This window comes from Sesamum indicum, linkage group LG2, assembly GCF_000512975.1.
Source record: "Sesamum indicum cultivar Zhongzhi No. 13 linkage group LG2, S_indicum_v1.0, whole genome shotgun sequence".
Classification (NCBI taxonomy): Eukaryota; Viridiplantae; Streptophyta; class Magnoliopsida; order Lamiales; family Pedaliaceae; genus Sesamum; species Sesamum indicum.
The window spans coordinates 18,398,144-18,420,823 of record NC_026146.1 but is presented as its reverse complement, the minus strand read 5'-3'; the positions used below and the strand labels follow the sequence as shown (position 1 = coordinate 18,420,823).

The following is a 22,680-nucleotide window of genomic DNA, read 5'->3' as shown; positions in this document are numbered from 1 at the left end:
ATACTTATAACAATCATTATTTGTTGTCTGTTTAAGGGGAAATAATATGTTTCACTTTTGATCCTATTAATTACGGAATTAGCATTTTTAGTCCCGTAACTTACAAGAATTGACACTTTTTGTCTTCATTCACTTTTTTATCTACAATTTAACTGTGTAGAGCACGTGCCTAGCATGTGATCGTTAAGTGTTTTTGGTTGAGAGCAAATTCATTTTTCCAACTTGGGATCATTTTTGGGAAAAAAATATAACTACATTTGAGGGGAGAAAAAATAATTCTTGAAGAAAATTTGGGCAAAAAAAATAGCTATTTTTTCTCTTCTCCCACAAAAATTGAATTCTACATTTCCATATTTTTATAAGTTAAAGCCAAATAGAATCAACATTAAGAATCATGTTTTTCACAAGTGAATCAAGTAGATCAAATAATTTAAACACCCATATGTTCTATTGGAAAAAAGATCAATTTTTTCTCTACCTAAAATACTTTATGGCAACGTGCAAGGCACGTAATTTACATTGTTAAATTGTAGATGAAAAAGTGTTTAAGGACCAAAAATACTAATTTTTTATAAGTTATAAAATTAAAAAATATTAAACCCATAATAAATGAGATCAAAAATAACGTCAACTTAACTTATAAGACTAAAAATACTATATGGCCTCTGTCTAACTCTATTCATACATGCAGTTTTGGTTAAATTGAAATTCAAGAACATAGATCGACACTCAATGTTAGCTAGCTACATTAATGCATCATGTCAGCCGGATTCAATAATTGATTGGATTATACTATATATATAAATATATGTATGGAGATAATTAGGTATATATACATATATAAAATAAAATATTAATTAAAAGATTTTATTTTCTAGCATTTTGTCCAAATGAATATAGCATTAATTAATTATGTCGTAGCTAGCTTGTATTAATATGTTTGTTTAAATTGAATTAATTAAAGCTGGGGCAAGTTTTTGTAATGTGGGAGCAAACTACCTACATAAATGAATATTTAATTTCTCCATGCAGTTAAATATAATTTTTTAAACTATATAGGGTTTATGTGTAATTACACCAAATATGAGGAGGACGTGTAATTATCCTAAAATATATGTGTATATATATGCACTAGCTAGCCCAATAATTAGATCTGGTATAAGCTGGTTTAATTACTTTTCTTGTTCTAGTTAATATAGCTGCTCTGTAGATGCAGCTTTTCAATTGTGATCAAACATATTTAGTCCAGGTTACATATATAAATTGTTGTGCGCTCATATCATTAATTAACAATGTGAATACATATTAATCATGTACACTGGCCTGCATGCATGCAATGTGTTGATAAAAACACGTAAATACAGAATGTTTGTTAATTTAGATGACGTACTAATTTCTCTCTCGACCGAAAAAATTAAGAATTATATTAGTTAATTGATTTTAGGTTTGAAATTTTATATATATATATATAATTTGAGAGTGGGCGGCCTGGATCTGAATTAATATTGCAGCAAATTATATATAAAGTATATATTGATCCTCTTTTGGTTTTAGATATCAGTAAAATTAGGTCATCCAAGGACGTACAATTACTAATTAATCAGCAACTCATCCATGTGATACTACTCTAATATATATATATATATATATATATATATATTAGATATAGAATTAAGGGTTAAATACACTTTGCACTCCTAAACTATGTGTAAAGTACATTTATACCCCTAAATTATAAAATGTAACAAGATGGCCCCTCATGATCTACACTATTTTTTTATGATGAAAATACCCTTATTATTTATACCGCTCAAATATCTCTATTATTATCATTCTTTCAAATATAATCTAAACTATAATGAAATTTTTTATTTAAAATAAACACCTTCCAAAATTTATATTTTTTATATTAAGTATATAATCTATATAAATCCATAAATTTACAATTCCTTATATCTTTTACACAACTGGTAAAAAATTTACATAATTTTTGAATGGGTTGTTATATATATTGAACTTTTTTTAAAACCAAATTATCTATACAATTTTAAAATATTACATCGAATATATATACTGTAAATATGCAAACCTATAATGTAATTAATATATAATATTCTATGTTTTTTAAAGTAATGATATGCTATATTTTTATTATGTGGACATGTAACTGAATAAAAATTTATACGTTATGTAACACACTTTTTCTATAATATTATATGCATTATGTATTGACACATATTTATATATAATTTTTAACATAATTTATATACTTTATAAAATATATTTGCATATATTGATGATGGGTGTCGAAACCATAAAAAATAATTCCTACGGACACTTTTGTAGAAGTGAGAGTAGAGTTAATTTCTTAAAGATATAGAGGGGAAGAGTTTGATTGTGAAGAGAATAAAAATTAAATTAAACTAGAGAGATTATGAAATTAAAAGAGAAATATAAGAGAAGACTTTTCTGGTTCAGATCGGGTTCATGCTTGATTCAATTGATTGATGATCAAGGCAAATATAACACTCGTTTAAATAAATAAACCAGTTATGGTTATTGGTACGACCTAATGATCTCACATTTCCTTACCTTTCCGTTAGCCAAGGTACAACCGTTGGCTAAATTCCTAATCAATGAACAACCCTGTGAACGTTCACAAGATTTAATCCATCAACAACATTAAGAATTAGAAAGGTCCTATTCTAACTAACAAGTTCCTACGATGATTCATTTAAGTTAGATCATGCATTCCCCATAACATAATTAACTACTGTGACACAATTAATTATGCTATGTTACAACTAATTATTGAACTAAACAAACAATAAAAGGGATTTGCAAAGTGCAATTAGCAAAGCAAACCTTCTTGATAACGAACAAGTGGCCACATTATTCATAAATCGGATGTTTGTAGTAAGACCGCAGAAAATAATATGAATACTTATTTTAACGAGAGTAGTAAGTATAAATTAGATCCCACAATATTTGAGAATTAAGCAATCACCTTAGCCTTAACCAGAAAAAAAAAAAAAAAAAATTAGCCTAACATGTTAATAGAAGACACACTAAAAAGAAGTGAAATTCCATTAACAATTAGACAATGTATTAAAATTAAAGAGAATTCAAAAGGTGGAACAGTGGATAGAATAATGGATGTCCCATGAAGTTGAGATCTCCTCCTATTTATACTATAAACACCCTACGAATATAGACATAGAAAATGGTTAGGTACATAATTGCCTCTAAAAAGTTAGTAAATTATTCATTTGCATCAGTCAAATATCCCAAAGGATTCTTTTTAAGATTATAGAGTAATCATTTCTTTTTTCTTCAACATAAATCGCATTAGTGCACCACTAAGCATGGGCGTGTCTAGTTAGATCAACAAATCTAACACAATTTACTCATTCCTTCTTCAAATGCTTTCAATTGCCCTTTTTAGCTCAAATTTACCATTTTTACTCTTCATCAAATCTTTTAAATTGGAAATGCAATAAATTTATATGATTATGAGTATTTTAGCTCAAAAAAAAAATGTATAATCATTATCAAAATATGGTAAATTGTGCACTTATCAATTGAGCTAATAAATATTTTTTTGTGTTTCATATTTATACAAAAGTATAAATTATAAGTATTGTTTTTAAAATAAAATGTGATTAAAATTTTAAATCACTAAAAATAGTTTAGGAGAGATATTTTAATAAAATATATTTTAGGAAGTAGAATAAAAAATTATAGGGGTAAGTGAGAAGTGCATTTTAGCTTATTAATGCTAAAGTATTTTTTGAATGGTGTTTTTATTAGCTTTCATATTTTAAGAGTAAAAATGAGTTAAAATATATCATTCAAAGGTGTAAAGTGTATTTAACTCTAGAATTAACGTGGTTGGAGAAAAGTAAATAAAGGGTGGTTGCATGGGATTGGGCCTGATCAGATGGAAGAATTATATTGGGCTTTATAGAACCCAAATTAAAGTTATATATATATATATATATATATATATATAATGGGTGGTGGTGGCGGCGGCGGCTTCACCTTGTTGGTACGCAGCTAGTAGCCTCTAGTAGTGTGTCAATTTAATTTATCATATTATTAGCAGTGAGACAAAAAATCATGTACATGCATGTAGTACTATATATATATATATATATTTATATATATACACTTCAAATCAAATTATATTTATCAAATATTCATATATTGCATGCAGAACACCCACAAATTTTGAATCTCAGTTGACCCCACCACCCTGCACTGCTATATATGAATTTTTGCAATATATATTAATTATTGATGGTGGAAGGAAAACTATATCCGCCCGTGCATGGCTGGCCTCAATCCTCATACCCGCAAACATATTTATATTACATTTTACAAAATCAATTCATATACACACATATATATATGTTATAAATGGTAAAATTAGGAACATTTTAATATAATGTTGTTGAAATTAGTTGGTTGAAAGTAACTGTGGAGAGTTATAGGTACGTAACCATGGAATAAGGAGTAATTGGTTTGTAATTACTTTCGCAGTTATATATGATGATGAGTAGGTTGATAACATGAAGAGGAATCATCAATTCGCACTTTCTTTTTCTTGATTTTTTACCATACTTGTTATTTTAGAAATTTACTATTCATCGTCATTTTATTTTAATTACTGAAATATGTGAAAGAGACTAATACTTAATGTGTATATATATAGTTGCAAAGAGAATAGAGCTAACGTACTAGCAAGTGGCAAAAAAAGTGAAACCTATGAAATCGATGTAACTTGTCATTTGCCATCATCATCATCTTCATCTTCATGTTGATGAAGTTACTCTTTGATACGGGTAAAAATAAAAATTGCACCAATAAAATAAGAAGAAGAATATTCAGTTGTTTACACTTGAGGAATCTTGATGAGGGCATATAATTTTTTCCTTCCTTATAATAATGAATAAAGTCCAAACTTATAAAGAGACATAGAAGAGTAGAGTCCCCCTTTTTAGTTCCTCACTTAGCCTTTTATAGGAGTAAGGAAGACTTCTTGCTTTTTGTTGATTGGTGCAAATAACTGGTAAAATGAGCTCTAACTTTTTAGAGCTTGAAATAATCTCCAATCCTTTTGGGGGCTCTAATCTTTTTGAGCTCCTGATTAAAATGAGCTATAACTTTTTCATTAGAGCTCTGATAGATAAGTTTTCATGATGTAGATTTTGGCAGTTTGGGCCAATTAATATGCGTTTAACCTTAATTTACCAACACCAACAATGATTAAGTTATCATTAATATATATATATATCCTGACACGGACAAAAAAGAGTGTGGCATATATGAGATGCAACCAAATGCCATACGTAGCGTAGTAGTAGTAGTAACTAGTACGTACAGCTGATATGATACACCATACACCTTTATCCATTGCTACTTAACACTCATAGTGTATGTTTGGATTTATTTTTGAAAATAATATAAAATAAATATGGTATATTTGATATTATTTTGTAGGAGACAAAAATTACTATTCATTGTTAAATCATATCTCTTTTATATATATTTATATATATGTATGAGTATGTATATAATTTTTTTAGTTATAGAGCCTATAATTAGTGTAAACTTATTTTGATAAAAAAATAAATGAAACACTGTTTCAAAACATCTCAAAACACCACCAAAATTTTCAAAACAAATCAAGACAAACATTTACCATGCGAAGATGGGCCAAAAATAAAACCTAAAAACTACGATAATTTCCTTCCAATATATACATACATACTAGTATGTACTCAAGCTACGCACAGGTTAAATTTAAACATAACTAAGATTATATTTACAAAATTATGTGAAAGTTTGTTAATTTTTTTTTTTTGAATGAAAACAATAATTAATTACACCATCACATTAATTACATGAATTTCAATTCATACTTGGTTTGTTTACGTACATGGTTAGGATAAAACCCAAGTGCGGAGAATTCCATAAAAGCTAAAACCCAAAGGAAATTAAGGATAAAGGTACCGGCTATATCATGAAAAGTTGGGGTAAATATATTTTTTACATCATACTTTAGGTGAAAATTGTATTATAACCTTATAAGGAAAAACAAAAGAAGAAGGATTCTGCCACGTAGGTAGGTCGGCGGCGATCAGCCACGTACACACCCTCCTCCTCTTGCTCTTGCCACAACCACAGGCTTTGCCCCACCAATTTGTACACTTATCCCCTTCCTCCTTCCCAATTTCATTTTAAACTTTGTTTAAATTAGTCAATCACCTTCCAGAAAAAGATTCAACAAATCAACATTTATTACACTTATCCCATTCTTCTTCCTAAAATAATAAATTAAAACAGGATTACATACATACATACAATAGAGATCAAAATAAAAGCATCTCATTTTGGATTTGGGGGAAACCACAATAACAAATATGGGGAGGCGAAAGCTGGAGATGAAACGAATCGAGGACAACAGCGCCAGGCAAGTCACTTTCTCCAAGCGACGCAAAGGATTGCTCAAAAAAGCCAAAGAATTATCTGTTCTCTGCGATCTGGATGTCGCCCTCCTTATTATTTCCCGCCATGGAAAACTTCACCACTTCTCCAGCAATAACAGGTTCCTACGCTTCCTCACCCTCTTTGCCTTGTACGTTATTTATTTTTCTCATTCTTTTTTTCAGATCTCGTGTTTGCTAATTACCTCTGTTTTCTAGTTTTCATGATGGCAGTAATTTGCCTGTTTTTCTTGCTCTTTTCTTGTTATTGCCCCTCCTGAGGAAATTTCGCCGGGCCTAACTTGGCAAAAAAGATTTTATCTTTTTCTTCAACTTTCAGTATTACGTAATTGCAGTCCCTTTCGTATATATCCGTTCCATCCCATGTGCTTTATCCATTATGGAATTCAGTGGGTAATTAATTATGTCATGGAAAAAGATTCAGCTTTATCCACCCCTGAGAGTCTTGATATTCGAGAAACTTGCTGCCTTTCAGGTTAATTCACTACGTACAAGTTTACGGTATGCAGTGCATCTAGTTGAGTGTTCCCCTCCTCGCACGACAATTCGTTTTCTGATTATTTAATCAATCAATATAATAATGGTTTGGTTTGGGTTTGGTTTTGGTTTGTTTGTTTGCCAACAAATATCGCCAGAGGACTGTGAGACGTGCCGTTTTTGGGTGCCTGCTTTTGGTGTTACGTGGTGGTTCACAGTTTCCGTAATATAGCCAACGTGCTTAGTAGAACACGCAGTTGAAATCCTAGATGGAGAAGCATGAACGCACTGGAAATCTCTTGCGTTCCTCTCTCTTTCTCTCTCTCTCTCTCTCTCTCTCTCTCTCTCTCTTCCCCCATATATATATGTGTATATATGTAAATATTTTCATCGACTGTGCATCTTGGTTATAAGTTATTGTTATGATTCCCTAGATTGATATATGTTATACAACTGCAACATTTGCTAGGTGTATTATTTTGTGTATAGCTTCTCTTTTTGACTACTGGTTTAGTTTCCATAATTTGTATGCACATGATTGTACATGTTTATAATTCGATAAGTTTTTGCTTGATGTGTATTTAGGTGATCTAAACTTATATGTAGGCAGTTGAAAAACCTCCTTGACCGACATCTTTTTGTGAAGAATCCAGTTCAATAACAGAGCAAAATTACACAATGAAACAGAGAACTATCCAGGAGGATGAAGGCTGTTTAAATTAACAAAACACCGCTAAAGAATCAACCAATCAGCAAGTGTCCAGTCACACGACGTGGACCAATCACGGCGCGAATAAATGACTGGAGAAAGTGTAAATAAACCAAGAGAAAATGTAATAAGCTAAAACACGACTTTGAGCTACGTTTAATCTATCCTTGATCTAATAGATCATCTTTAGCAACAGCAGCACCTGCAGTGTCTTTAGTGCATTGATGGAGGAATATGGTTGCAGTACAGCTCGAACTAGCGTCATCAGGGGATATTCCAACAACCCGCCCACAAGTGGGACTAGGGGCAAAAGGCACAAGTCCCAACTTGGAGAGAAAGGAACTAAACAACTGCAAAGGGAGAGCTTTGGTGAAGATGTCAACGATCTGGGCAAAACTCCGAATCAAAACAGGGGCAACAAAGCCATCTTTGTACGCACCTCGAACGAGATGACAATCAATTTCAATATGTTCATACGTTCGTGAAAGACAGGGTTGGCTAAAATGTGCACGGCCGCATTATTGTCACAGAAGAGAGTAATTGGCAAGGAAACTGTCACACCAAAATCAGCCAGTAAGTACGAAAGCCATCGCAACTCACATACAGTAGCAGCTAAGCTGCGATATTCCGCTTCTGCTGAAGGACGGGACACCGTTGATTGTTTCTTTGTCTTCCAAGAAATGAGAGCCTTACCAAGGAAGACACAAAATCCAGTCAAGGACGTCTAGAATCAGAGCATGATGCCCAGTCGGCATCACAGTAACCTCGAAGGTCTAAGGCATTAGCTGCAGGCAAAATAAACCGAGTGTAGGACAACCTTTAAGGTTTTTAACCATATGGAGAGCTGCCACCTTTAAGGTTTTTAACCATATGGAGAGGTGCCTTCCAATGTGTATCACAAGGTCGACTCAAATGTTGGATCAATTGCTGCACCGAGTATGAAATGTCAGGCCTAGTGAAACTGAGATAGAGTAATTGACCTACTAGACGCCTGTACGAATTAGGGGCTGAGAGCAAAACACCAGAATCTGAGCTCAACTTAAGCCCCAAAGGAAGAGGCGTAGGGGTTGCCTTAGCATGCGACAAACCAGTGTCAGCTATGATATCTAGCACATACTTCGTGTGAGCCAAATAAATCCCATCAACATTTCATGCTATCTCCAAGCCCAAAAAATAGTGTGCCTCCCCAAGATCTTTAATAGTAAAAAGATCATGAAGGTAAGTTTTTACCTTGTGAAGTTCATAAACACAGGGTCCAGCGAGAAGAATATCATCGACGTATACCAAGGGAGAAACCAGACCACAAGCAGTATGGAGAAGAAACAAACAGTGGTCATGTGCGTGTGAAACTGAATTCCTGTAATTTCAGTGTTAGCTCCACGTTCCATTGACGCGAGGCTTGTTTCAAGCCGTATAAAGACCTTTCCAATTTGCACACAAGGCCTGATGCAACCTAGTAACCAACTGGAGGAATCATATGATGTCCTCATCCAAATAGCCGTAAAGAAACGTATTATTTACGTCAAGTTTATGGAGAGCCCAACCATTAGCAGCGGCAAGCGTGAGAAAGAGGCGTACTGTCACTGCTTTCGCCACAGGGGAAGAGCTTTCTGTGTAATTGATCCCTTCGATTTGATTATATTCTTTAGCAACAAGATGCGCCTTGTATCGTTCCACACTACCATCAGCTCGTAACTTTACCTTGAAGACCCACTTGCATCCGATAGCTCGCTTTCCAGCTGGCAACGATGTAAGCTTCCAAGTGTAATTAGTCTCCAATGCCCGAATCTCTGCGTCCATGGCTGCTCTCCATTCTGGAGATTGGACAACCTCCACAAAAGAGCAAGGTTCCTTTACCACTGAAATGGACGCCACAAAAGAAGAGTATGTAAGAGAATTACAGTGTAGAGTTGATGAACTTTGTTGACATACAAAATCGTTGAGCCACAGGGGTTTTAGGCTCACTCTAGTGAATCTTCGAGTAGGTTGCTGTGAGCTAGTAGAAACATCAGTTTGCTGAACAATAGGTGCAGTCTCAGGGCTAGTAACATGTGAAGGTGAAGGCACAGTGAGTGATTCAGTGTTGTCATCAGTGTCTACTGGGAGCGGGAAGTGGACATTCAAAGCATTCTGTCGACTGGCCTTTGAGCAAAGGGAAATATAAGTTCATCAAAAATCACATACCTAGATGTGAAAAGGATATGATCCACTAAATCATAGACTTTATAACCTTTTTGCGTCATCGAGTAACCAAGAAATACGCACTTGTGAGCACTTTTGTGGAATTTCGACTTGTGTGGATTGAGATTCGTTGCAAAGCATAGACATCTAAATGTCTTAAGATGAGTGTATGTGGGGGGATGTCCATTTTGATAATGTACGTAGCAGCTAATATGCAACCTCCTAAGATTTTAAGTGCGAGTGATGCCTGGAACAAAAGCGCTCTAGCAACGTTGAGCAAGTGTCTGTGCTTCTGTTCTACCCTCCTATTTTGTTGGGGAGTTTAAACGCAAGAAGTTTGATGTATGATTCCTAAATGTTGACACAAATTTTGACAATTCAAGTTCACAAACTCAGACCCATTGTCAGACCGAAGTACTTTTATTTTGACCCCAAATTGTGTCTCAACCATAACTGAGAAATTGTGAAGTGTCGTGGTTACTTGATCCTTATATTTGATGAGATAAGTCCATAATGATTTGCTAAAATCATCCAAAATTATCAAAACATAGGGACACCCTGTCGTACTATGTGTTTTATACGGTCCCCAACCGTCTAAGTGAACCAAATCGAAAGGTGCCGCAGTGTGTGATTCACTTGCTTTAAAAGAAATTCTGCACTCTTTGGCCTTTGGACAGATATCACACTTCAATTCCAAAGATTCTTTTGAAATACTACACTCCGGAATGTGTTTAATTGCTGTCATAGAGGTATGCCCGAGCCTTCTATGCCACAACGAGTCATTATAATCGACAACGGCAGTACACAAATTAGGAACAACCACAATCAAAGTGACCAACGGCTTGAAAACAGAGCAATGCACAATATACAGATTCAGCATTCATTATGCCACAATTGCTCTAGTCACTTGGTCCTGCAAAATGTACCCAAACTTGTTGAAAGAAAAAGTGAAGGAACCCCCATAACATATCTGACTTACGGACAGAAAAATCTGGAACATAAGACACTGAATTAAGCGTTAACTTATCTGATATTCTCACTATTCCAATGTAAGCGACCTACTTCTTCGTTCCATCGGGCAAATGAATAAAGTGTGTGTGTGAAGGAGCAGAATGTGTCAAAACGCGACAAATGACCACACACATGACTTGTTGCTCCCGTATCAATTATCCAATCACCAACATTGAGCACGCTTAAATCAAATGAGTTACCTACAAATTGCTCTTCTGTATGAACGTAGTTCGCGAAGTTGGAGATAGGATCTGAAGGTGTTTCCTTGCTTTTTACCAGCTTTAACAATTAAGCCAATAAATCAACAACTTCGACTCAAATTTATTTTCACTGTTGAGACATTACCAGCTACTTTCAAATTACCAGTAAAGTTATAATTTCCCCCAACCTGTTTCTTATTGTTTAGCCATTTATACCATTCTGGTGTTCCATGAAGTTGGAAACAAGTCTCTCTTAGATGTCCTGACTTGTGGCAGTGTGTACACAGCACAAATCGTTTGTCAATGGATGTTCTACGTCTTTGTCTGTCTATAATTCCCTTGCTTCTTGTTGTCTCTTAAGGATACTTGGTACGCCGCATTATTAGTAGTATCAACGATTTGAGTCTGCACGCTGTTGTTCCACCACAATATCATGGAGAAAGCTTTCTCTAGATCGGGTAACGGATCCATCATAAGCAGTTGGCTTTTTTCTTTGTCGAAGCTTTCGTGAAGCCCCATGAGGAACTGCATAAGCTGCACTGAGGAGAACACCTCACCAATGGCCTTGTTCACTCCACATGTGCAACCACCACATGTGCATTTCGATGACGGAGCTAGACAAAGCAGTTCATTCCAGAGTTTCTTCACCTTCGTTAAGTAGCTAGTCAACGTCATGTCACCTTGCGAAATGGAAGATATTTCTCCCTGTATTTGGTAGATCATAGGAGCACTGCTGCGAACGTATCGTGCTTGAATCTCTAGCTATAATTCTCGCGATGAACTCATGTACATGAAAGCCTCCATGATGTCCTTCGAGATCGAATTCCAGAGCCACGAAGTGACCAAAAGGTCTGCTCTCTTCTATTTCAAACAGAGCAGAACTTGCTGGAGGACGAGGAAAGGTTCCGTCGATAAACGCAAGCTTCATCTTGCAACCTAGTGCAACATAAACGACTCTGCTCCACATCAAGTAATTAGAACCGTTGAAAGATGAAGAAGCTAGCACAAAGCTGGAGTTATCAGAAGGATGCAGATAGAGGACTTCCTTCTCGTATTGTTCGGCCTCCATTACCAACGAATCTGCCATAATTTTCTTTCGCAATTACAGCGATTTTGTGCGTTAAAGGCAAATACAAGTATGAAGAGACCTTCAAGACGATGACTCTGATACCATACGAAACAGAGAACATCAGAGAATCCACCATGAGTTTCATTCCTCTTTTGTTAATTCTGTTACAGAGAACTATCTAGGAGGATGAAGGGTGTTTAAATTAACAAACCACCGCCAAAGAATCAACCAATCAGCAAGTGCCCAGTCACACGACATGGACCAATCACAGCGCGAATAAATGATGGGAAAGAAAGTGTAAATAAACCAAGAGAAAATGTAATAAGCTAAAACCCAACTTTGAGCTACGTTTAATCTATCTTGATCTAATAGATCATCTTCAGCACCTGCAGTGTCTTCAGTGCATTGATGGAGGAATATGGCTGCAGTAGAGCTCGAACTAGCATCATCAGGGGATATTCCAACACTTTTAGCTAGTGGTACTCTCTGCCTGATGAAATAGTTATCCAACAACACCAATAGCAACAAATAGTCTTGCATGAAATATAGTCCTTAAACAAAGCTATTTGCAGCCAGCCACCAATTTGCTCACGCTCCTCTGAAGTTTTAGTGCAAGCTATCCTCTTGATCTGACAAGTAAGATTGATGGTTGAAACTCAATTATCTCATGTGCAATATGAGAAACTTAGTTGTACTCAAATCATAAAAACTCAAAAACTTATTATGCTTAGGGTGGGGGTCTTGTTTCTTATTTTAAGCATTATCAAATTAAGAGATATAGGATAAATATGTCAAAAAAGATTAAGATAAAGGCATATTAGAGACATCGAGAGAATAATGTATTGAAAGCAAAATATTTATGAGTTTGGCCAAAAAGCATAAAAATTAATTAAGTTTTGAAGCACAAATCTCATACTAATACCTACATTAAACAAATTGGACACATCATGTGTATTTATCACAGAAAAGTCCACATTGGCTAAAAGTTGATGAAAAATCTTGGTCTCCCCTTAGTGTTATTAACTAAATATCTTTGAGAAAAATGCACTTGTTGCTAATTGCGTAGTTGTTAAAGGCGCATAGTGTATCATGACACAAAATGAATTTTATATATGTTTAAATTCCACTGAATAATCTGGTTATTATGTATGTTCCACTAACTTTTTTCTTCAAAACTGTATCTGTTAATATTTAATGAACATTGTTAAAGATTAATTTTTTTAGACTCATCTTTAACTCTTGAATAAAAAATTGATTTAGATTTATGTATTGTACTTTTAGATTAGGTATTTTTTATAAAATTTATTCACAATTTTGATTTTTTTGTCACTTTTGAAAATGAAAAAACAAAGATACTATTTTATTTTAAGTTAAGCAATATGTTATTATTATGTTCAAAAGAGTTCAATGTTCTCATTATTCACACAAGATAATTACATCATATTCACTACATAAAAATATAAATAAGAATAGTTTTTTCTAAAATGACTAATTTTATAATTTTACAAACTTAAGGGACTAGAATAAAAAAATCAAACTTACATCGACTAAAAAGACTAATTTTATAATTTTACAAACTTAAGGTACTAGAATAAAAAAATCAAACTTACATCGACCATTTTACCCTCAAAAAGGTCAAAATTCGATCATATTTTTGCTCGAAAAATGGTCGGAGGGACCAAATTGAGATAAAAAGTAAAATTTAGGGATGCTAAAATCAATTCTAAAAGAAAACTTAAGGGACCAAATATAGCATTTATTTTAATATAACAATTTCAACAACAATAAGTAATTAATTACAGTAGATTGCTTATTTTAAAATAGTGAAAAGCGCAAGTAACCCCTTATGATATTCCAGATGAGCAAATTACTCCCATATGAAAAAAGTAACAATCTCCTACCTGTGTTTTTAAAATGTAGTAATTTACCCTCTCTGTGTTTTTTAAAAATGAATCAATCTACTTCCTTAAAAAGGGATGTACTTCATTTTAAAAACACATGGAGGTAATTGCTATTTTTTTATCATATAAGGGTAATTTGCCCATTTGCATTCATTAAGTCCTACTAATATATAACTCAAGTTGCATAGTCGGTCGGCCGGCTTGAACTAGCACGAAAAAGGCCGGCCTAGGATCAGTCCACTACTATTCATAACCGGTCCTAGGGTGGTCCTGGGTTTTTAGACGGGCCCCAATAGGCCAGATTGAGGCCCAGACCAGGACCATACCAGTCCCGAACTTGCCTATTTCTTTTTTTTTTTTTTTTTATGAAATAGAAGTTTCCTTGATACATTAAATCACACAAAAAAATAACTAGAAACAATAATAGTTAAAATTATATAATAAACTTAGATGATAATAAATTCAAAAAGGATTTATAATAAATTTTGAAAAAAAAAATTAATGAATTAAAGTTCTAGAAATTAGAAATATACCAATAATGGTAAATTTTTAGAGTCCCAAAAGTATTAAAATGCCTGGGGCTAGCCTGATCCCAAGCGGGTCTGGGCCAACCCAACCTTTTCATTGGTTCAATCCGGTTCTGGGCTCTGTAGCCCAGCTCAGCCCACTTTGCATCTTGATATACAACGTAATTTACAAATAGAAAACAAAGAAATAAGAAAAGAATAGGAAAGAAAAAAGACATAAAAAGATGTTGTTCAAGTAGCATAGAGAAAAGTAGGGATGAGGTACCAAAACAAGGAGAGAGAGAAGGGTATCCACACAATAGAAGAGAACTATGAACCTTTTCAAGAAGAAAGGGATCATGCATCCAGAATCCAAAGGGTTTTTAATCATTTGCAATTTGGACTCTTATTCTTTATTTATTTATTTTGTTTTATTTTTTGGCTTAAGCCTAGACTAGCAATGCAAGCCTTGGCAAGGGCCGAAATGGCGCTCAGGCGCATGCAAGGCGCAACCTATCACCACACCAACAGAATGGTGATATCTTGCTTCCGAGAACACTTTAGTTCACTGACAAATGAATTAAAAAAGTAAAACTGAAGAGTCGTAACTCATATCCTTTAAAAAAAGGGCACACTATAATTATTGTGTATCCGAGTTTATGCATGGTTTAAGGTGTTAAGTCTGTTATCTGTCTAAGGTTCCAAAAGGCATAGGTAAGACCTGTAAGAAACAGAACAACCAATAATTCCTTAAGAGATTTCTATCCATGTTAACCCTTGGTCTTTCTCATTGTTCTCTTCAGTTGCATTTTGCAAAATCCCTATTTTTGGGTTTGGCTTTTTGTCTTTAACTATTGTTTTCTTTTTGCAACTTTTGATGCGCTTGCATATCTGTGGTGTGCACTAATTCTTTGTTCATATGGGCATGACACATCAATCATTTTGAATATTTCAGTCTGACTGAGATCCTGGAACGGTATCATAGTCATATTGAAGCAGAATCAAGCCCCTCTACAGCGGTATGTGAGTCACTGGTAAGTGAATCCTCTAGGCGAACCTGCAGTAATCCTGTTTTTCAGGTCAATACCTAGGTGGATAACAGAAAAACAAGATGGTAATTTATTATGACATAACCATTTGTTTGTATTGCCAAAGCCTGCTGAGAACAATATAACGTCAAGGGTCAACATTAGCTAACATTAGAGTCATGCTGAATTTTCAAATTAGGGTTTATCTTCATAGTCAAATTCTAAGTGGACTTCCTCTAGGTAGAGGTACTGTAGATATTGCAAAGCATTAGAAAATTGATGCAATATTGCTAGGCGTTGTTACAAAAACCCTTCTTGGATGGCTCCATTCATGGGATACTGCATTTTCACTTGAGAACTCTTTACCCAGCACTCTTGGCAAAGGGGATAGTAGAAAGATGCCATAAAGTATTATTATGATTTCCTCATTACTGGGCAACCATCTCTGCAATCTTATCAAAGCATATAGAGGTGGTTGAAAATATCTCCTTTTTATGTAGATGAGACTTTGTAAAAACATTGCATGTACTTATGTCTATTTAAATGATAATCTAATGATGTCATCGTCATTATTACGCTTATATTGAATGTTATGGATTGCAAAATAATAAGAGTCCCTTACCAACATTATTCTAGAATTGATTGTCTTGTAGAATTCTATCATTTTAACATACTTATTTAGTTAGTTAGACCAGTATTCTGGAACTCTACTGTTTAAAACAAAGAAGTGGAGCATCTTATTCCTGAAGCAATTATGTTTGAGAGTATTGGATGCTGTCCTGCTCCCATGTCAGGTCGAGTGCTCCAAACATTCACGTTCCGTCTCATGTGGAGAGCTCCTCCAAATTGTTGAAAGGTAGTGCCTTTGTGCCTCTTACTTTCTTCACTTGCCATTGTCAGGTTGGAGTAACGTAAGTTTCTCTTTTGCAGGGATCTTGAAGAACCATTAGTTGACCAGCTTAGCGTTACTGACCTTCTACATCTGGAAAACGAACTTCAGGCCGCATTAACGCAAACACGAACGACAAAGGTTTCCTCTCTTCACATCCCCTCTAGTATCTGAGATTGTGGCATATTGACTCCAGCGGCTAGAACTTTCCTATTTGCTTTCTTCATTGTGTCGCTCGTCCTCCTTCATTTTGTCAGTATATCAGATTTCTATTTTGCTGGTGAAATTTGAGGTGATCTCAAATAGAGCTACTGGATTTCTTTTTCTTTTAGTGAATCTGGTGTAACTTGAATATGTAATTAACAGTTAAAGGAGTCTTATTGACCTTTTTCAGAAAGTTCAGAAACGTCTAAATTTTTTTGATACAGAATCTGCTGAAAATGGGTGACATAGGCTCCAACAATTTCCTCAGGAGCAGCAACAAATAGGACTTGTCTCATTGACTTGAAATTTTTGCTCAAGTAAATCAGGAAATATCTTAAGAAGGGATAAGAGGGAATTGGAAACAGTTGCAGGTATATTAGGATAGAAGTCAGCTGTATTTGACTATAGAGAATACAGTCTGGCTGGTTATTATGGTAAGTCTCGGACCCATAGGATGTCAGAAACAAGGAAGCAAGCTCTGGTGGAAGCCCATGGGTAAGAACTTGTGAGGGATGATTGCGAAGGATTGAGCCTCTTGATCTTATCCCCCCGACACTCCATTGCAAAGTCAACTGAAGTCTCTTTTGCCATTGGGTAAAAAAGGGAAAGCCTGGAAAGAGCTCGAAAACTCTGCTGGCATCAGAAACAGTAGGTCTCTAGCTGATTATGAGGCACCATTTACTCTCCTAGAAACCGAGCTTAATTTCTCGCTAACAAATTTAGCGTAGAGGATACCCTTCTTTCAAATCATATTCTGCCCGAAATTACACTTTTGTTAGGTTGTCTTTGTTCTCTCTGCATCCTTTTTTTGTGGAATAATTACACCACCCTCCCTTGAAGTTTGGTGTAATTATACTTGGACCCCATATGATTTCGGAAATTATATTTAGTGTCCTGGACATTTGTTTATGTATAACAAATAGATTTTTCTATTAGTCAAAGTTTATGGAATTGCTAATATTGGTAATGTTAGCATTTGTGAAAATGTATAAGAATAGTTTGATAACGAAAGGCTTGGACAGAAACACTAAATGTAATTTTCCAAACCACATGTAATTACATCAAACCTTAGGAATGCAGTGTTATTATCACTTATGTGTGTGTGTGTGTGTTTCGTCTATTTGGTTTAAGCACTTTGTACTTTTCGGTGTTTACATGAGGAAGCATAGAAATTTTCATCAAGCAAAGCTCAAACATAGTAGTTAATGGACCGCTCCAGGCGTGCCTTTATGAAGACGGGCCTAAGCAGCCTGGTTGCTGGCTGGGTGGCCCGGCCCATCAATAAAAAAAACCCCTAATAAATTAGGGAATTTCAGCAGAAATAAATATTCGGTTCTCTTCTTCCTCTGAGGTTGCATCTTCTTCTTCAGTTCTTCTCTTATTCTTCTCTTCCATAGTAGTCTGTCGCTGCCGTTCACTGTTGAGTTGAGCGGCTGCTGCGTGACTAGACCTGTTGGGTTTTTTCTTTTTCCTCTGTTTAGTGTTTAGAACTTTAGATTGTTACTGTTTTGATTTAATTATGTAATTGTTTGTAGACTAGTAGTCTATGATTATGTTATTTACTTCTTAATTAAGTATACATATAAATTAAAATTACCAGTTTTTCATATGTTTTAATGATATAACTATGCTATGAAATTTCAGTAATTTAATTATATATGTATTGTTAAGTTTATGAAGTTTTGTTATGTCGAATTTGTTGTTTTATACGTCTTATTTAACTCCTTATACATTAATTTAGTCAAAATAATACTAATTATATAAATATATACATTATTTCTTATATGTGCGCCATCTTTTGAAGAGGTGCGCGCCTCGCTGTGCTCCACGCGCCATGGCTCCAGGAGCCCTTGGCGCCACTGTGTGCCTTGCACCACTGACTACTATGAGCTCAAATAACTGCAGTAGTTTAAGGATGTTAAGCTCAAATTAGAGACGATCTGTTTCTTCACTAACTTTCTTGTCAACCCTAAAACATATAGGGAGGGTAGACAATAATTCTTTGCTTGCATGCATCAATTCTTTTGTTCTTCTTCCTATTTCCTTTTCCATGTGTATCATGGATTGTCATTGTATGTATACAGGCCTCCTACTTTATTGCTTTCTATCTGTACACAGTAAGATTGGTTGTGATATCTTTTGTATATGGATTATTGCATAAGTCAGTAACTCTCCCTCATTTTGTGCAGACACATCTGCTTCTTGATTCTATATCAAGCCTTCATGAAAAGGTATGCAGTTTTACTTTTTCCATTACTTTTTGAAGGATTGATGCCACAAGTTGTATTTTGCTTTAGTATCCTAATGTCTCAGGAACTGCTGCAAAGGAGTAGATGTGTTCCTCAATCTTGGCTTGTCCACAAGTTTTTTGATTGGTTAAAATTTCCTTGGCTCTATAACCTGATTCTGAAATAATCAGGTTGTGGTAAAGAAGACCAGAGAAGCTTGCCTGAAACTACTACTACCACCTCGAAAGTTATGAACCCTTTTTATCAAATTCAGAAAGTATCTTAATGTAGCAAACTCTTCTTAGAAGAGGAAATGATAGCTAAAACGTTAAAAGGACAGCATGTAAAATAAGATAAAAGGCTATTAATGCAACATCCATGCAACCCAAGCGGTAGTGCATTTTGATTATCCAAATGAGTGTTGTATCAGATGAGATAATGACATAAAAAAAATATTAGACAAGTGCAAAAATAATATGGCAGAGTGCGAAATATGATGTATTACCTCTTGATTCTAGGGGTACTTACTTGATTCCTTTGTGCGCATGCAGGAAAAGATGCTGGTGGAAGAAAAGGGGGTTCTTGAGGAGAAGGTGACCCGAGATTGAAAATTCCCACCTTTAAACAACTAACAGCTCAATTAATTAGGTTTGAATAAATTCGTGCAGTGCAATAATGTAACCTGATTATTCTCCAACTGCGGTTGCAGATTGGTGGAAGCATGACAAGTGGGAGGACAAAGAAAGTCATACTGGACCTTAACATCATTCCTGATGCCCAAATGTTGGTATGAATTTAAAGCAACATATTTATGTTTGTTTTTAATTTTCCTCCTACTGGTGACACAGCTTAAGTGGAGGAAGCTTGTGTACAAATGAATTGCTGCTGATATGGCCTGCTGGCTCATTTCAGCAAAGTTGAGCTGCCTAAGCCTTTTACCACTATTCAATTATTGCATATTTGTGGGTTTCTTATACGTGCAACTGTACAACAATAAGTAGGAGCAAATGAAAAGCTTGTATTTTTCATATGTGTGACCTAGCTCTGTGTTTAATGGGAAGATTTGGTGGTTTATACCAATTTTTCGTACCTGGGGCGGAGTTGTTTGGAAGCTGGACCATTCGAGTGAACTAGTGGGGTTGCTTTCAAGCTTAGATTTCCATGGGAAATATATGGGTTTGGAGATATTCAAAGCTGGTGGCCTCCTCGATCTTCTTAATGGTGTATATATGTATATAATGGAAAAAGCAAGAACGGTGGATTTGGTGGTGGCAAGGGGGACTCTGTTTTTTTCTCAACAGAAACAGACGTAGGTCTTGTGATGATCAATAGTTTGGTTCTAACTAAATTAGAAGGCAAAATTAATAGACAGAGGCAGACAATGCAGTGAAGTAAGATTGGTATATATACTACAATGGTTGAGCGGCACAAGTAAGATGCATGACAGATTTGTACGCACACATGCAGGTTATTAAGCGCCCTCTTTGGAATTATTAATTAATTATTACTTTTTGGGCTTTATCATGTAGAAAGAGAGAGCTCCAGAGCAAAGGAAATGGAGGGAGAGGAGGGAGCCTACGTAGTGGACAACAAGGACAATCATTGAATCTTAGTATCTATTGTCAGCATTTCTCAGTGACACGTGACCGCCCCTTTCTCCACAAATAGCATGCCAAATTTTTTATACCTCAGACACCTAACCATGAATTCTCATTTTTCCAATTATATATTACGATAAGATTAAATAGACACTTCACTTTCGAAGAGAATATGAGTAGTTTAAATCAGTAGAGCATTATTTCATCTTTAATTATGAGAAGAGCAACTGATTTATTTAGCATTATTAATTATAACAATGAATCCTGGTGGGACGTTTAAGAGGAAACAACAACAGATTATTAATCCTGGAAATAATGATATCCATTTGTTTGATGCCACAATATTGAATTTCCCTTCATTTTTTTCCTTTTGGTTTTTGAAAAAAAGGGTGTGTTTGTCTCAAAACATGAGAGGCCCCAAGACACGAAGCAAGCCCACTTACTTATTCATGGGTGGTATTGGTATAGCAGCAATGCAAATAGAAATGGACGGCCCAACTGGACAAACTTGTATGTATATAATATTAAAATGGAAAAGGTTAGGATGAGTCTCATATATGATGATATTAGTGTTTGGCAGGCAGGTTGCTTGACATAATATAGGTGGGTGAGGGAGGACACAACGTGTTTGCATCCTGACCTCTTTTCAGCTGAGAAAATACAATATAATAATGTGATGCAAACGAAGAGTTTAGACCACATTAATCTAATTAAATGCACTGGATATTTATGTGTTGGTGTTGCAACTTTTTCTCTTATCTTCTTCAAACCAATAAATAATAATAATAATAATAATCAATGAAACCAGCAAGTCAGTCGTTGATGGATACTGTGTCTGCACCCCATCCACTGTAAACGTTACACAAGAATAAGAATGAAGTTGCTCTTTTTGAGACCACCACCACCACCTCTTTCCAGTCTATCGATGCTTTCTCACATCTGACTATTCTATAGATATAGGCGCGCGTGCATGAACTTGTTTCTTTCTTTGTTACACGCAATGCATATCAGTCTTTCCTTTCCTTTTTACTTAATACAACTACAGCTCAAAACCTACCAACACCCACTCTTTAAGTCTTAAGCATTCGCTTGTCCTACCATAACATCTCTAACTATTATTCCTTCAAATACAACAAACAAACAAATAATAGTAGAAATAGAAAGAGGGTCTTCACTTCTCCTCACTCTTCAGCAGTCGGCACCTTTATCTTTCCCTTTCCCTTCTCATTTTTTCTTTTACCTTTTATTGCTCTCAATTTTTGGCTCTCTCTCTCTCCACCAACTTTACATATCATTTCAACACTTCACTCTGTTTATCCATTCCCAATATATAGAGACTAGAGTATATCCATTTCCCTCCATCTTCTCAACCCTCTTTTCAAATCACCCGCCCCTAACTTACAATTCTTCAAAAATTATGAGGAATCGACAAGATTACCAATCCAAGATTTTCTGCGAGCTCTCAGCTTTGGTTTTGAATATTATACGTTCCCCATCGCCGCCCATTGATTTTTCCGACCAAACCCCGCCCACCCACCTCCCCAGGACCTCTGCCCCCTCGTTTCAGCAGATAACACCGGCGGGCTTCGCCTCTTTGCTTCTGGGAATATCTTTAGCTTTGATGCTGTGTGGATCGCTCACTTTTTTTATCGGCTTTCTTTTGATGCCTTGGGTTCTCGGTTTGACGATGTTCTTCTACTTTGTGGGAGTGGTTTCCAGCATTTCCATGATTGGCAGAACTATTCTGTGCTGTAATTCAGCGCCTCCGCCTAGAAAAGATGCTCCTTGTAAGAATTCTGCCCTACCTTTTGTCTTTTTAGTTCAAGACTGCATTTTGTTGCGATTGAATCTATGTCATTTCACTTTCTTAACTGCTCTTTTTCTGTTTCTGGTTTTCTTTTTCCTTTTTCCTAATGCTGGTAGGATTTTGAGATTGAGTTTTTGGGAGGTCGGGTTGATTGTTCAATCAAGACTTGGTTTTTCTGTTTATTGTCTCATAAATCTAATCGTACTTTTCGTAAATATATATGCCTTTGTGGATTATAGTCAATCGTATGGATTGGCTTAAGACTCGATAAATTAGCAAAATAGTTTTTTGTTTGTCAACTTGTTGTGTTTATGAGATGTTTGTTGGGGGGGGGGGGGGGGAAAGAATTTTTTTTTTTTATTT

The 22,680-nt window shown here is 35.2% G+C and overlaps 1 protein-coding gene and 1 long non-coding RNA gene across 5 annotated transcripts; one reads left to right on the top strand and one right to left on the bottom strand.

Moving 5' to 3' along the window:
• LOC105156718 (agamous-like MADS-box protein AGL27) lies at positions 6,229-20,667 on the top strand. 4 transcript variants are annotated; one of them, XM_020692133.1, is made up of 8 exons: positions 6,229-6,640; positions 15,519-15,597; positions 16,278-16,447; positions 16,522-16,621; positions 18,874-18,915; positions 19,464-19,505; positions 19,622-19,699; positions 20,442-20,667. In XM_020692133.1, the coding sequence occupies exons 1-8, from the start codon at positions 6,426-6,428 to the stop codon at positions 20,493-20,495; spliced, it is 780 nt and encodes a 259-aa protein (XP_020547792.1). In that variant the 5' UTR covers positions 6,229-6,425; the 3' UTR covers positions 20,496-20,667. The 4 variants fall into 4 exon arrangements, with proteins under 4 accessions (XP_020547792.1, XP_020547793.1, XP_020547794.1 ...); XM_020692134.1 differs by having other exon boundaries at positions 6,240-6,610; positions 20,442-20,654; XM_020692135.1 differs by having other exon boundaries at positions 6,243-6,640; positions 16,386-16,447; positions 20,442-20,652.
• On the bottom strand, positions 18,942-20,434 carry LOC110011613. The gene is made up of 2 exons (XR_002286651.1): positions 20,003-20,434; positions 18,942-19,530 (listed from the first exon to the last, which is right to left on the bottom strand). It is a non-coding gene; the product is annotated as an uncharacterized LOC110011613 (long non-coding RNA).